The 15,891-nt window shown below is 38.3% G+C and overlaps 1 protein-coding gene and 1 non-coding gene across 2 annotated transcripts; one reads left to right on the plus strand and one right to left on the minus strand.

Annotated features, from left to right (window-relative positions):
• The first annotated feature begins 322 nt into the window (after positions 1 to 322).
• Positions 323 to 6,065, plus strand: LOC580501. The gene is made up of 2 exons (XM_030987251.1): positions 323 to 698; positions 2,526 to 6,065. The coding sequence occupies exons 1-2, from the start codon at positions 473 to 475 to the stop codon at positions 3,581 to 3,583; spliced, it is 1,284 nt and encodes a 427-aa protein (XP_030843111.1). The 5' UTR covers positions 323 to 472; the 3' UTR covers positions 3,584 to 6,065.
• An 8,812-nt stretch (positions 6,066 to 14,877) lies between these two features.
• Positions 14,878 to 14,949, minus strand: TRNAP-AGG. The gene has a single exon. It is a non-coding gene; the product is annotated as a tRNA-Pro (tRNA).
• Between the last annotated feature and the right edge of the window lie 942 nt (positions 14,950 to 15,891).

Raw genomic sequence — 15,891 nt, forward strand, 5'->3', positions numbered from 1 at the left:
TCCTCTCTCTTTCTCCACCTCAGTCTTTCTCTAACCCGGGTTCTCTAAATCACTGTCTCTTTTTACACTATATATCTCTTTATCTATATATCGGTGATTACTGCATCTATCTTTTAAATTTATACTCTTTTCAGGATTTTTGTTTGCTCAAGTACTGGTTCATCAATGTTTGAAACCGTATTAAATGCTTCGCCAGAATAACTCCATTCCCTAGCGACTAGTAAAACGTTTGATACAATACTTATGAATTATATCAAGCAATTACTCTTCTTGACTTTATATTCCTTTAAGTTTTTAAATGAACTATAAAGTCATGTTGATTCTACCTCCTTTATAATTACAGGATCTCGAAAAAGAAGAAGACAGCCTTATCAACGCTCTGGAGAAAGTCCTAGCCGATGAAGAGGTGATTGACAACGCAGAGAACGATTCCGACGACGAAACAGGGATAACAGATCGAGAACTGTCTCTTATGCTTTCCATGTTGCGTGATGATGTTAGCCCCAGCCGCCTCCGAGGGTACTTTGGCGGTAAATGGAGACCAGCGTACTACCCCTCCGAGTCATTACATGTTGGTGCTTTGGAACCTCTTGCTACGGGATTTTTACCAAGTCGCTACTCAGGCCAGAAAAAGAGGTTCTTGACGGGTGCTTTGGAACCCCTTAGCAGTGGGTTCATCAAGAAAGGCTTTAATACAGGTATGACCGAGGTGTGGTAACTCCATGATCATAATGATGATAATGCCATTGTAAGACATATGCTCCAGTGACAATATTGCTCCGCGATCTATTCCCAACTCTAGTAGTAAGAATTCCTAGCTTCAAATGTCCACCCTACGCCTGCACACTGTGCTTTATTATAGTCCTATATCGAACCTAACTGCTACACTAGACCAGATCCTATGGTCTGTATTCACGTAACTCAGTTAAATAATGTCACCGAAGCAACTGTCGGATCACTGATAGTTCATTCACACCGCCAACCAGACTCCACCCCTAGTCCAAACTGACCAATTCCTTCCCATTCGTAGTATTAAAGTTACAGACCAGTACTGTTCTGGTCATGCGATGGCATTGAAACGTTGTGGAATCGATCAGAAAAGGTTGCTCATCTAGCATATCAGTATTAGTGTGTACTGCAAGATTCTGGAATCATCAAAATGATAAGAAATTTGGCCCGGTCTTGGTAAAGTTACAAGCACTGTACACAGAAAGATGTATATGGGACTACGCGATATCTATCCAGGCCGGATCGATATGATAATTTACCAAATATATTATTAGTAGGCGGTTTCCCTGCAAAAATTGTGTCATCACGTATTAGTCAAAACGTTTTCTTTCACATGATTGGTAATAAGAGCTTCCATTTCATTTTTTGAGAGGGGGGGGGGGCGTTTCCAAAACTGGTCTATACCTTTAATTGTATTACACATTTTATCGGTCTGGAGTCGGTCTCGTCGGTGAAACTGAGGAGCCATAGTGTGTTAGTCGGATTATGGACCTACTACGTAGTAGGTCCATGATCGGAGCTATGCTTCATCTCCTATACTAGTAGGCGTTTGTAAAACTACCTTATCAAAACTGTCAATAAATGAACGTGGGATAATCTAGATAGATTAATTATGTCAGATTAATGATGAATCTAGGAGTGAGTTCTATAAATATAGAATGCAAATAATTATAGGCAGGGGGAAATTGTTATGAGACAAGGAATGAGTATAAATAAGAACGTTTTAGGCTGCCCCAGACACAGACCAGCATGACGACTATATCTGGTTTATCAGCCTCATCATACGACAAGCACGATTACACATGGACTACAAACCCATGGTTAGGTATACAAGAACAACTTTCCCTCTTTTACCAAGTCCCACATACCACCAAGACGTCTAACCCTGCATTACCAATCTCAGGCATCAAGGTGGCTACCCCTGTATAAACAATCCACTGACAACCTCCACACGGACTATCCCCCAATGAATACAAAGCCTAGACAACGAATATCCTTGTGACTACCGCTACATGGTCCTTGAACCCGCGGACAACATCCACCCGGATAATTGATTCTTGACTACCAGCCTCTTGAATATTTTTGGACGAGTGCCATGGATTATACCTCCATTAAATAACAACTCCTAGACTATCGGGCCCTTGACAACAAGCCTGACAAGTGCAACCTAGACGATCACTTGACCATCAACCCCAAATGAATACCCTTGACAATGAGTCTCTGGAGAACTACCAGCCGACAAAAACCCATTTCAATGAATACCACTCAACTGCCACATTGTCCACATGACCTCATCTACCACAGGCGACAAGCCATTGACCTTTGACTACCTGACCTGGGCAATTACCATCTGGACAACTACCTCCCAGACCAATTATAAACCAGATAATAGTCACGTTGATGGTCTAGAAGATAAGCACTTGTCCAATTGGGGTTATCTTTTGATTTGGTAGTCGTTCAGGGTACAACATAACTTGATAATTAATCAAACATTTTTCTTTCTTCAAACATATTAGGTGCCATGGAACCACTTGGCTCAGGGTTCATGAAGAAGGGATTCAACAGTGGAGCCATGGAACCACTTGGAGCCGGATTCTTCAAGAAGGGATTCAACAGTGGGGCCATGGAACCACTCGGAGCCGGATTCTTTAAGAAGGGATTCAACAGTGGGGCCATGGAACCACTCGGAGCCGGATTCTTCAAGAAGGGATTCAACAGTGGGGCCATGGAACCACTTGGAGCCGGATTCTTCAAGAAGGGGTTCAACAGTGGGGCCATGGAACCACTTGGAGCCGGATTCTTCAAGAAGGGATTCAATAGTGGGGCCATGGAACCACTTGGAGCCGGATTTTTCAAGAAGGGATTCAACAGTGGGGCAATGGAACCACTCGGAGCCGGATTCTTCAAGAAGGGGTTCAACAGTGGTGCAATGGAACCACTCGGATCAGGGTTCATCAAGAAAGGTTTCAACAGTGGTGCCATGGAACCCCTCGGATCAGGATTCATTAAGAAAGGGTTCAACAATGGTGCCATGGAACCCCTAGGATCAGGATTTATCAAGAAGGGCTTCAACAGTGGTGCCATGGAACCTCTAGGATCAGGATTCATCAAGAAAGGCTTCAACAGTGGGGCCATGGAACCCCTCGGATCAGGATTCATCAAGAAAGGTTTCAACACTGGTGCCATGGAACCTCTAGGATCAGGATTCATCAAGAAGGGCTTCAACAGTGGTGCAATGGAACCACTCGGATCAGGATTCATCAAGAAAGATTTCAACACTGGTGCCATGGAACCTCTAGGATCAGGATTCATCAAGAAGGGCTTCAACAGTGGAGCCATGGAACCACTCGGAGCAGGATTCTTCAAGAAGGGGTTCCACGCGGGTGCAATGGAACCACTCTCATCTGGATTTATTGACGGCAAACGCGGTTTCTACAACGGTGCAATGGAGCCTTTAAGTGCAGGATTCCACCAAGGAAAGAGAGGGTTTCACGAAGGTGAAATGGACAAAGACAAGAAAGGGTTTCATAATGGTGCTATGGAGCCGCTCAAATCAGGCTTTCTAAAAGACTAGATTTCACCTTCCTGTCTATTCTGGACTTCTTGCTTTCGTTCGGTCCCGACTTCAAAGGTATATTTAGAATATCAACAGCCATCCCTAAACATCATCTTTCTTGGGAATCACAATATATTAGTTTTTTTATGCTGGTTTACTAACTCTATTCTTGTTTACGATGTATAGCTCTTGAAATATTGTAACCTTGACTAACTTTAATTTCAATTTAAGTTTGAAAGAGATTTATTTTACTATAACTCTTTACACTGTATATTATCACCTTTCTGCTTCCATCTGTAGATCAGACACGTACTAATAACCCATCAATCTTAACCTCCATGAGGTTGTGACCGGTGAATTATTGTTCTTTTGACGAAGATGGAGATGAGTGTCCCCAAAAGTTCATCCGCACGCATACAAATGTTGCGTTGACCTTTTATCACCAGTTATAAATTTTCCCGTTCTTCGCTAAAACGACTAATCTTTGGATTTTCAAATGGGTGTTCTTTTGCAACGTTCCACTTTCCTTTTGTTATAATGAACTTAGCGCGTCTAATATTGCTATAAGACGTCAGATCTTTATTTTAGCATAAACGTTGGTCTAAGTAAGAAACTGAGGAACAGATTAAATGAAAATGTAGCCAGAGGAGGAGAAAACGTAGCGTTTATTAAATTCATTATATTTGTTGCTTTGCTATAAGTATTTTCGTGAAACATTCCAGAAATGCACGCAGATTATTGAGGATGTAAATTAGTCGTGTTGGCATTGTCATTTATGAACTTCTATTTTTTATGTTGGTGTCATGTTTTCCAAGGATTAAGTTTGTGTCTGCGAGTTCGTAGAAATGTTGTTCGAAAAATTGTCACCGTCTGATTATCAAAATATTCTTCCTCTGTCAAGCAAACGGGATTTAGCTTCATAACTTTTATTTCTGTTAAATGAAATGCAGACTTTATAAGAATTCTTTCGAATATACTTTTATTCTTACTTTTATTTTTGCTTTATCATTTTATGAAATAAATCGTCTTACGTCGAGTCTTGTTCACGTTTATCATTCTGATGTTGTTGATAGTTTGTAATAAAAATGGGTTATGTTTGTATGTCCAAGTCAAAAGAAGATAATGGAGGATAGTAATAGCGTATCTTTCAAAGAGTGAAAACAGTGTACGCCCCACCCCTCCCGAAAAATTGTGCGATGCATAATAGATCAAAATATAATATTCAACATTTATAATGACAAAAATACTACCACTTGTGACAACACGGCCAGGAAATCAAACGCCCAAATAATTATATTTCCCACCATAAAAAATGTTAACAATAAAGAGAATCGTGTACCTTATCTACTGTTATTATGCAGAATTACCATATGGTCAAAGAGGGCAAAAATGTATTAATTTCTAGCATCTATGATCAACAATTCAAGAACTTGTAAATTGTTGAATACTACACCTCTAAAAATGATAGCGCATTTACATGTTAGAACGTTGTAAATGTGCGTTTTCCTTACTGGCAACTCCATTTAGCCATGATGGCAGAAGTAAAATAAATAAGGAAGGACGGTGGCTAATCCTGCCGTCAAATATGAGAGCGGTCGGTTTTTACATAAGCTTCGATGTGTGTTTTATTCATGATTTGGGGAGAGATTCTCTCTTTTTCTGTCTTTCCTTCTTTTCTATATCTCTACCAGCCACCCCTTCAATAATACTACTTCGAAAGAGTGTTTAAAAGCGTCATGTTCATAACGCAAATTGTTGAAGGCGCTGAGAGTGTACATGAAAAATATTAATTTTAACTAAAATTATCTTTTTATCTATGAATCTCTCCCCTTCTCTGTGTCTAAATTTCTTCTTCTCCGATTTGTGTATACTTTGTACTCTTAGTTGTCCTTAGTCCGATATTGAAATTCTATCGTCTACCATGTCAACAGTACTCAACTTATAGAAATGCAAAAGATATTTATGATGAATTACAATCAAAGCAAGGATTGTGCGCATGACTTTTTTGTTCTGTGTGTAAAAGTTGGAATTCAGATTTTTAATTTGATTTAACACTAAATTAAAAATAGTCATTAGTAGCATGCCGACATTAGGGTATATGTGATAGACGAGAATTATTACTAATGTTAATAAGATTGAGTATTACTTTACCAATTGTGTCACACACCAATTCAAGCATAAATATAGTCTTTAAATTGAAAAAAAAATGTCGCCTAGTAACATGTTCATCTGTTAATGTTTCCATGTTTAGCTAAAAAAAAAAAGGTCAGCGATTTTTAAACACAGAAATCACAAACTTATTCTTTTTTTCAGTTTGTTATTTTCGCCATGCAGCTTCAACCCATAAGTTGGACGAAGGTGTGTTTTTTGAAGCAGATATACCTGTCTGACGATTCATAAAAAGTGATGCTTTGAGCATGCCGACTGTATTCTGTATCATACGTAATGTGAATTATATCTATCAATAAATTTAAATCAAAAGAATACTTCTTACAACCGATCGAGCCTCTACTTGGGTTTTAATTTTTGTTGTTAAAGCATTAATAATTAGTTAGATTTCAAGACACTTTGCTAATATTTAGAGAGTACTCACATCAAATTAATTGTCTACGACTCAAATTCATACAATGCACAAACTGTAGTTTGATTTGAATATCAAGTTTGTTCGGTAATTCTCAAAAATAATTCAACTCCTTTTGAACACGTATAGAAAGTACAGAAAATAGAATTACAAATAGAAATTAGAAATGGAAATTAGAAATGGAAATGAAATGAGAACAGAGTGACAAAGAGAGGAGAAGAAGAGAGGCGAAGAGGTAGGGTAGAACGCAAAGGAATAGGGAGGGAAGACAGCTGAGGTTGAGAAAGAGAGATAAACGAGAGAGCGAATGATAGAGGAGATCGAGGTAGAAAGGTGGGAGTGAATAAAGATGGCGTTTGGAGGATGTGACAAGGAGGGAACATGAGACAAGTCAACAAGGTATGAATGATTAAAGGCACCAGTTTTGGAAATGTCCCCCTCTCAAAAACTGAAATGGAAGCTCTTATTACCATTCATGTGAAAGGATATGTTTTGACTAATACATGATGATAAAAAATTGCCGGGAAACCGCCTACTAATTCATTTTGGTAAATTGGTTTTATCTATTGGGACCAAATAGATAATACGCACGTGTCGCGCATGTGTGCGTAGTCCCATATTTATACATCTTTCTGTGTACAGTGCTTGTAACTTTACGAAGACATGTGCCAAAATTCTTATCATTTTGATGATTCCAGAACCTTGCGGTACACACCAATACTTATATGCTAGATGATCAACCTTTTTCTGATCGATTCCACAACGTTTCTTTTACAATGCAATCGCATGACCAGAACTGGTCTTTATCTTTAAGATTTTGTTAAGGAAAAGGTTGAGTTCTGATAAAGATGACTTATCCAGTTGGGGGAAATGCAACAGATAATGTCTCTAAAGAGATATCTCCTAAAATGCCTTCAAATTCGAAATATGACAAGAAATAGCTGAGACGTTTGGACCAAACTGTCATACCACATCTTATATAGTCCCATATACACATATCAGTGTGCAGTTCATGCAACCTTCAGCCCAATTTGGTCCATTTATTTAAAGTTGATGATTCCAATAGAATACCGAAGCTGTGAAATCATAAAAATCTATTTTTTAGAATGTCTAAATTTGAACTTTATTTTCCGAAATTCCTATAGGAACTCAGTGTTTTTGTGCTCTGGTTCATAACATTACGAACCAGAGCAAAATAACAACTGAGTTCCTATATAGGAAATCTATTTATTCACATTGTCATATCTCAGCCAATACTTAACATATTCAATTGGTTTTCGACATTTGGACATTTTTGTTAATGCTCTTTCGGAAAATGAAGTTCAATTTGAGAAATTCTAAAAGTATCTATTTTTATGACGTCACACCTCACCACTCTATACCTTACGGTATATACGCCCATTTTATGTTCTACACAATTACCCTTTCCCCCATTGATTTCACTTTCTCTTATGATTCAGTCCCACGATCAAAATTTGGAAGAAACGTACGGACACAAAAGGATAAAAGAAAGGGCACAGAGAAATAGGTCACAATGCAATCTGGCAGACCAGCCTTCTGACATTAATTTTTCGGAAATTATTTTGTGCAAAGAAAGAAAAAAAGAGAGAGAGAGAGAGAGAGAGAGAGAGCAATAACGATTTTCATTTAATGTTAATGACATTCATGGATTATCATCGAGATAAACACACCTCAAAATATGTCAAGGGAATGTCAAAATATATCAATCTTATCCTTCCCCTTTATCTTGTCTTGTAAAATCAATATTAAAATAATTAACTGTAATCTTGAACCGCACAGGCGATAGTTTGAGCTTTAAACAACCACATTTAAGTGGATCTGGATTTGGGTATATAGGCAATCTCTATAATCCATCATGCATAATGTTATCTATCTGGCTAATACCCGCAAAACCGTTCAGTCGAAGTGTAAAGGTATAACATGTTCTGCAGTTTTTAAAGTAAAAATGAAATTCATATTTTAACTTTTTAGACAAGACATATATTACTTAATTATCATGAATTAATATTATGCCAAAATGCAACTTCCGTATAAAGAACGCCCAAATGCTAGTCAAATGTTAGAGCCTTTAAGTTCAAAAGTGACACTTTTAAAATAATGTCATATTGGTTTGTCCTTATGATGCAAAATTTGAATTTAACACTTGGTTATTATTTGTTTATAGATAATGGTCTATACAAGGTTTGGGAATCAAATCCTTTTAGGCGAATTATAGTGTCTCTTAATTAAATCAAAGAATTCAATTATTGTCGTTTTTTTTCTTTTCTCATTTCTTTTTATAGATACGTAAATGACCGTAGAATGTAATGTAATAAAAATAGTAACAATAATTTAAAAATCTTGTATTAATAATGTATCGACCTGCTGGATGTGATTATAACTCTTGATTTTTAGACTAAAAATAAACTGAGACATACACAAAAGATACTGTGCTTTTAAATTCAACAAATTTATTGTCCATATATTTTTTGTAGGCATAGATTTCTCCAAATCCTTACCTTTACGATTCTCTTTGATATGTGTAAGATAATCCTAGGTTTAGGCGAGCGAGGAGAAGACATATTCCTTTACTTTATCAGATTGAGCCGAACTGATAATAATCCAGTATGTAGAATCCTTATAATAATGTCATTTATATCTTTGTTTGTTGAGGAAAATCTCTAAAGAGTCAAGAAAAAAGAGGTGATCAATTCTTTGTTTCCGTGGTAACGAAAAGATGTAACTGACGTAGGAGATGATAGTGACGCGTGATATATACTATATAATATTGGAGGTATTCAGTAAATCGTCTGTTTTGGAGACAGAATGGCGTCAACTCATACACTCTAATACACAATCAACGCCCTTCTGCCTCTGATGAACAAAAGAAAATATCTGTCATAAATCTTGGCGACAACCCCCCCCCCCCCCCCCCCATAATCACGAACTATATGAAGGTTCACAGTTTTAGAGTGTAGAAGGAGAAATGGGTTTACAAATTCGAAAGGTCGCAGGTGTGTATAAACACGGTCAGAATATCGAGTAATCTTTACGCCTGAAAATGGAATAGAAAACATTAAACCTAGTATTTTGAAACAACTAGTAGATTCCGTACCAAGAAAGTTCAATTTAGTCACACTACCCGGGAACGGGAGTTCTTGGGGAGGGGGGTCGAGGGAGGCACCAATCAGCGAATCTCGTGCTTAAAATGAACCTCAAAATTGGAGGAATTTTTATAATTTTTCAGTTAACTTAATCAAAAATCATATGTTTTAAAATGGTCCTATTTACCCATGCAGGCTAGTCACATCAGCCCAATACTGTTTCTTCCTGCGGCAGCCTGCGATTATTTTCACCCAGCAATAATTGCCATGTACCCATTTACACCTGGGTGAAGAGAGGAAAATATGGATTAATATCTAGCTAAAGGACCTTAGTGGTGGGCTGAGATTCGAACCCTCCACCCTTGGACTGAGAGTCAAGTGCATGAACCACTAAACCACCATGATCACAACACATCCACATAGTTACTTCACCGCGCTGCCAGTAGAAATCTCTCCATGGTGCTTGTAATATTATGGAGTATTATTATAAGGTTCTCACAAAATCCTTCGAAATCCCTTGTGTTCTTGTTTCGGAAATCATTGCTCTAAACAGCTAATAATTTCTATATCAACATAGGCTCTTTATTAACAAGAAATCGCTCACTTCAAAGAATAGGACAACATGATTTCTTTTCTTTTTGGAAGGGAGGGGGGGGGGGGATTAAACAAAAGAAAATTAAAGTTGTCAAAGAGTTCTTTACTTTACTTTTACTTTATCAGCCGTTGTCAATCCACTGCAGGATGAAGGCCTCAGCATGATGTTTCCAAATGCCTCTGTTCAGCGCCTGTTGGTGCCAATTTGTCTGACCCCAGAACTGTTGCAGCTCGTCTCGCCATCTTTTTCTTTGACGTCCCCTGTTTCGTTTTCCCTCGTATGGTGTCCAATGAGTGATTGCTGAGCTCCAGCGATTGTCTTTCCTGCGGCTGATGTGGCCTGCCCAATTCCATTTCCTTCTTTTCACTGTTTTAAGGATGTCCTGGACTTTTGTTTGTTCCCTGATCCATTTGTTTGTTTTTCTGTCTTTGTATGTGATGCTTAGAATACTTCTTTCCATGTTGTGTTGCGAGGCTGCTAGCTTTCTTTCCATTTTTGAAGTTAGCGTCCATGTTTCTGCAGCGTATGAGATTGCTGGGATGATGCACTGGTTATATACCTTCTTTTTCAGGCATAATGGAAGTTTGCCTTTCATGATGGTGCTGTATCTGCCAAAGGCTCGCCATCCAGCTTTGATTCTTCTTCTTATTTCGTTGTCTTGATTTTTGTCTTGGAGGGAGAAACGTTGTCCTAGGTAAATATACTCCTCTACTTGCTCCATTTTGGTACCGTTCACTTGGATTTGTTTTGGATCTTTGGCTGATCCTGCCATGACTTTAGTCTTCTTCATGTTCATTTTGAGGCCTGAAAGTCGGCTTGCATCGTCCAGTTCTTGTAGCATTATTTCGAGGTCGTTTAAGTTGTGAGATATGATGACAATATCGTCTGCAAATCTTAAGTGACTCATGTTTTCCCCGTTTATGTTGATTCCCTTTGATGACCAGTCTAATGTTTTGAAGATGCTCTCTAGGCAAGCAGTGAAGAATTTTGGTGAGCCGGTGTCACCCTGTCGAACTCCCTTTCTTATCATGATTTTGTTGCTGGCCTTGTGCATTCTGACAGTGTTGTAGCAGTCTGAATAAATGTCTTTAAGGATTTTGATGTATGTATTGTTGATTCCTTGGTCTTGAAGTGCCTTCAGTACTGCGTAGGTTTCTACGGAATCAAATGCCTTTTCATAGTCTACGAATGCTACGCATAGGGGGATGTTGAACTCTTGGCATTTTTCTTTCAGTTGATTAATGGTGTGGATGTGGTCCATAGTTGAGAAACCCCTTCTGAAGCCTGCCTGCTCCCTAGGTTGGTTGTTATCAAGGATTTTCTCTAGCCGGTTGGTGATGATTTTTGTGTACAGCTTATACAGGTTTGAGAGGAGGCTGATGGGTCTGTAGTTCTTTAGATCTCGCTTGTCCCCCTTTTTGTGCAGAATTATCATTGTGGCTTCTTTCCATTGATGTGGTATTCTCCTTGTTTGCATACATACATTGTAAAGTTTGGCTAGTTCCTCAGTTATTGTGTCTCCTCCTTCTTTGATTGTGTCTATAAGTATGCTGTCTGGGCCTGGTGACTTCCCTCTCTTTATTTGATTTATTGCATGTTGAACCTCCCAATCAGTTACAACTGGGATCTCTTCTTGTGGTTCTCCTGGATCTTCTGTCTCTTTATTGCTAGTGTATAGTTGTTCATAAAACTCTTCAATTCTTTGAAGTATCTGGTCCTAATCTGTGATTTCTTGTCCATTGCTGTCGAGGAGGCTTGTGATTTTCTGTTTTCCATGTGCTAGTTTCTTGAAAGTTTTCTTCAGGCTTCTGTTTTCCTCAATTGTGGATTTGATCATTGTTGTGTTGTAACTACGGATGTCTTCACGTAGCTTTTTCCTTACTGTTTTGCAGGTTTCTACATATTCAACATTTTGGATGCCTATGCCTTCTGCTTTCATGTTCCTTCTTTTTTCCATGAGTTTTCTGGTAGATTCTGATATCTTGTTTTCACGGGTTTTTGGTTTTTTCCCTGCGATATTTATGGCGGTTTCTTGGGTTTTTTCCACTAGCAGATCAGTCCATGTTTCAAGGGATCTGTTTCCTTCTTCGTCTGTGCATTTGTCCGTCAAAAGTTGAAATTGGTTTTTCAACCCCAGTTGAAATTCTGTTCTCTTCGCTTTTAGTTTCTCTAGGTTGATGCTACTTTGTTTTGGTTTCAGGAGTTTTTGCCTCTCTAGTCGGGTGTTGATTTTCATCTTGCCCATTACCATCCTGTGGTCACTTCCCACGTTCACCTTGCTGATTGTTTTCACGTCTTGGATGATGTGAGGGTTATCAGTTAGTATGAAGTCAATTTCATTCTTTGTGTTTCCGCCTGGGCTTTTCCATGTCCATTTCCTGGATGCTCCTTTCTTGAAGAAAGTGTTCATTATTTTCATTTTGTTGCTAATGGCAAATTCAAGAAGTCGGTCCCCCCTGTCGTTTCTTTGCCCACTTCCGAAGGGGCCGATTGTGCTTTCTTCTCCTTCCTCTCTTTTCCCGACCTTGGCGTTAAAGTCACCCATGACTATTGTAAACTGTGTTTTACTGCCTTTCATCACGTCCGTTATTTCCTCGTAAAGTTTCTCTACCTCTTCATCGTCGTGTGTTGAAGTTGGAGCATAGACTTGGATAATCTTGATTTTGTATCTCTTATTGATTTTTATTGTTATTTGTGCCAGACGTTCATTTATTCCTTTTATTTCAGAAATGTTACCGGCGATGCTTTTGTGAACTAGGAATCCTACTCCTGCTTCACTCTTATTCTTCTTTCCTATATGGTAGAGTTCTACGGAATCTTTAATTTATGTTGCTATTCGGAATTAAGTGATCCATCCTTTTACTATATAATAACCAATTTTCTAAAGAAGGTGACATTAAATTATAATAATCCTATCATAATTATTGGCAACAAAACAGTATTAACAGTATAAATTCAAAGTAAAAGAATGAAGTATCTGTTCAAACGGTCAAAGGTTTTTTGATCAACGAAAATCAACGCTTTTCACAGCTCAGTTCTCTGCGCATGCCCATAATCCTCAATAACATATACATGAATATGTATAAGGTTCGCATCATAATTATAAAGCAGTTGAATAAACTTCCCCATGACGTCATCAAGGTCAATACCATCGACACCTTTATGCCAAAGGTCTCGAGATGTGAGTATTGGCCAGCCAGCAACGTATTTATTTTATTTATTAATGTCGTTTGGTTGCATTTACCCTCCAGTCAGGTAAGTCAAACAAGCAGTTGATCCAACAAGAAAGCAATTTTATTGCAATTTGCAACACCGACCTCCTTTAAGAATAACAAAATAATTAGCTTGTTGATTGCGGTCGCTCATCGGGAAGAAGGTGATATGAATAAGATATAATTTCAATTTGTAAAGAATTTCGGCTTGCATCTAGTAAATAAAGAAGGCGTGCTCGATCTTGTGGTTAAAAAACAGTCTTGGAACCAGCAAAATTTGAACCTGCCATCTACTGCTTGACGGACAGCGACTCTATCACCATGACATATCACTGGTTCATGTCACAATCACGATCAAATGGAAACCTCAGCTCTTCCAATTCTGACTTATCAACATTCATCAGACCGTCATTAGGACAGTAGGCTAGTTTGAATATGAGGCTTTCTGGGAATAATTTTAAGGTAATGTATTTATTCATCGGCTGAATTGCATACATGACTTACAGATAGGCTATTTGATTAAAAATATAAAAAAACATCATATTTACAATTCGTTATTTAACCATAATTCGACGAAACAACTCAGTAAAACACAGAAAGGGAAAAAAGAAGTAAAGGAAATATGTGGAGCCAGAAGATAAGGAGAAACGGAAAGGAATGTTGAGGGAAAGGGAAGGGAGAGAGAAGGGGGAAGAGAAGGGAGAGTGAGGGAGAGGGGGTGGGAGAGAGAGAAAGGGAGAGAGAGAGAGAGAGAGAGAGAAGGGGAGAAGAGGAGGGAGAGGGAGAGCGAGAGAGAGAGAGAGAGAAGGGGAGAAGAGAAGGGAGAGAGAGAGCGAGAGAGAGAGAGAAAGAGAGAAAGAGAGAGAGGAAGAGAGAGAGAAAAGGGGAGAAGAGGAGGGAGAGGGAGAGCGAGAGAGAGAGAGAGAGAGAAGGGGAGAAGAGAAGGGAGAGGGAGAGCGCGCGAGAGAGAGAGAGAGAGAGCGGGAGAGAGAGAGAGAGAGAGAGAAGGGAAGAAGAGGAGGAAGAGGGAGAGCGAGAGAGAGAGGGGGGTGAGAGGGAGGGAGAGAGAGAGAGAGAGAGAGAGAAAGAGAGAGAGAGAGAGAGAGAGAGAAACACGAACACAGAGCTGGTTTCATATAATTCAAATTAAAAATTTAATTGAAAAAATTATTTCCTCCAAGGTAGTGGGAATGCAGTTCAAAGGAATGTTATTATAAAAATTTAAAAAAAAGTAATTTTGAGGCAAAAAAAAAATAATTTCCACATTCACTGGCAACATTGATCTTCAATTCACTATTTTGTGTGTTCTAAAACTCAAAGTTCAGATTCTAAATTGTAAAGAAGTTTCAGCTTGCACCCAGTGAATAAAAATCGTATGTTTGATCTTGTAATTTAGAAAATGAAATTGAAATTACTCCCAGGAAGTGTAACATTCAAACCTAGAATTAGATGTATTTAACTAGTCTCCATAGAATAGGCTAGCAAGAAAATATGAAGATAATCTAACAACAATAAAACAACGTCATTATGATGATATTCAACAAAATACGATTTAAATGAATTAATTACTGGACAGAAAATTTAACAAATTATTATTTTTAAAATTCCTATTCAATCAGCAAGTCTGCACGTCGTAGGCTTTTATGTGTGGTATTGCTAATCCGATTTGAAGGCTAAGTTCGTTAATGAATAAAGTGTATGTATATATATACGTATATATATACAAACAAACAAAAACCCAAATTCACTTAATAGTAATGTACTAAACCACTAAAGGACATATTCACAATCCGATGAGTAAGAGCAAAAATTTTTACATGGGGCTCGTCCGGGAGTCGAACCCGGGACCTCTCGCACCCTAAGCGAGAATCATGCCACTAGACCAACGAACCGCTGATGACATAGCCGGAGACAAAAATGTAATATATATTAAGTATACATTAAACGCACTGTGCACGTACGTACGGTGGAGTGCATCGTTGTGTGACGTACCGTACAGACGTAATGTACATAGAACCCCGCGCTGTACTCAAAACACTCTACGCTCTTCGCAGAAAAATTAAGACTGTTTTAACAAACACTAGTCAAAATTATTAAAATGGCTAGTTCTATTATGATTAAAAAATTTGGAATGTGAGGGTAGTGTTCTTTATTATTAGAGTATTGCTTATAATCGGAGTAGGCTATATTGCTTATAATTCAGACATCATGATTCGAACGCGGTTTGTAAATAAATAATACAATTTGAATTTTTCGTATAAACTATATATTATTGTAGAGCCTCAAGGGTAAGACTGGGAGTTAGGCGGAAGTGGGGTTTTTTTTAAATGAAAGGTAGGCGGATCCATATCTTTTCCAATCTTAGAGGAGAGAGATAGCACGCTTCGATCCATGTTCATTAAACATTCATGAAACTGAAGTTTCGTTCAAATGACTCATAGGCAGGCGCGCCAGAAGCAGGTTGGGATTGGGGGGTGGGGGGGGGGGGGGGGGGGAATAAAAAGTAAAAGTAATTCATGTCGGAGATAATAAAATATTTTCCTTTACTCACGGTGTAAATCACTTATGCTGTCAATAATTAATTAACCATTTTTGTTTACTAATCGAAACATGTGATTTATGTACTACATAAATATATTCCGATAGTTTTCAAGATCATGAAAGCTTAAAGATATATTTTCATGTCAATTGGTATACATCTAATTTACCGTGATCATTCATATCGATAAAAATATTGAAACTATGCAGAGTCCCTGGCACCGCAAATTCTTTTTGGTGAAAACTATATATCCCCCCCCCCCCCCCCCCCCCCCCACCTCCCCGAACAAATAAAC

This window comes from Strongylocentrotus purpuratus, unplaced genomic scaffold (assembly GCF_000002235.5).
Source record: "Strongylocentrotus purpuratus isolate Spur 01 unplaced genomic scaffold, Spur_5.0 spur5_scaffold_16, whole genome shotgun sequence".
NCBI classification, from domain to species: domain Eukaryota; kingdom Metazoa; phylum Echinodermata; class Echinoidea; order Camarodonta; family Strongylocentrotidae; genus Strongylocentrotus; species Strongylocentrotus purpuratus.

Coding starts and splice junctions, on each gene's coding strand:
- LOC580501 (XM_030987251.1), top strand. CDS start 473: ATGCTTTCCATGTTGCGTGATGATGTTAGCCCCAGCCGCCTCCGAGGG. Junction 699..2,525: donor CAAGAAAGGCTTTAATACAG/GTATGACCGAGG, acceptor CAAACATATTAG/GTGCCATGGAACCACTTGGC.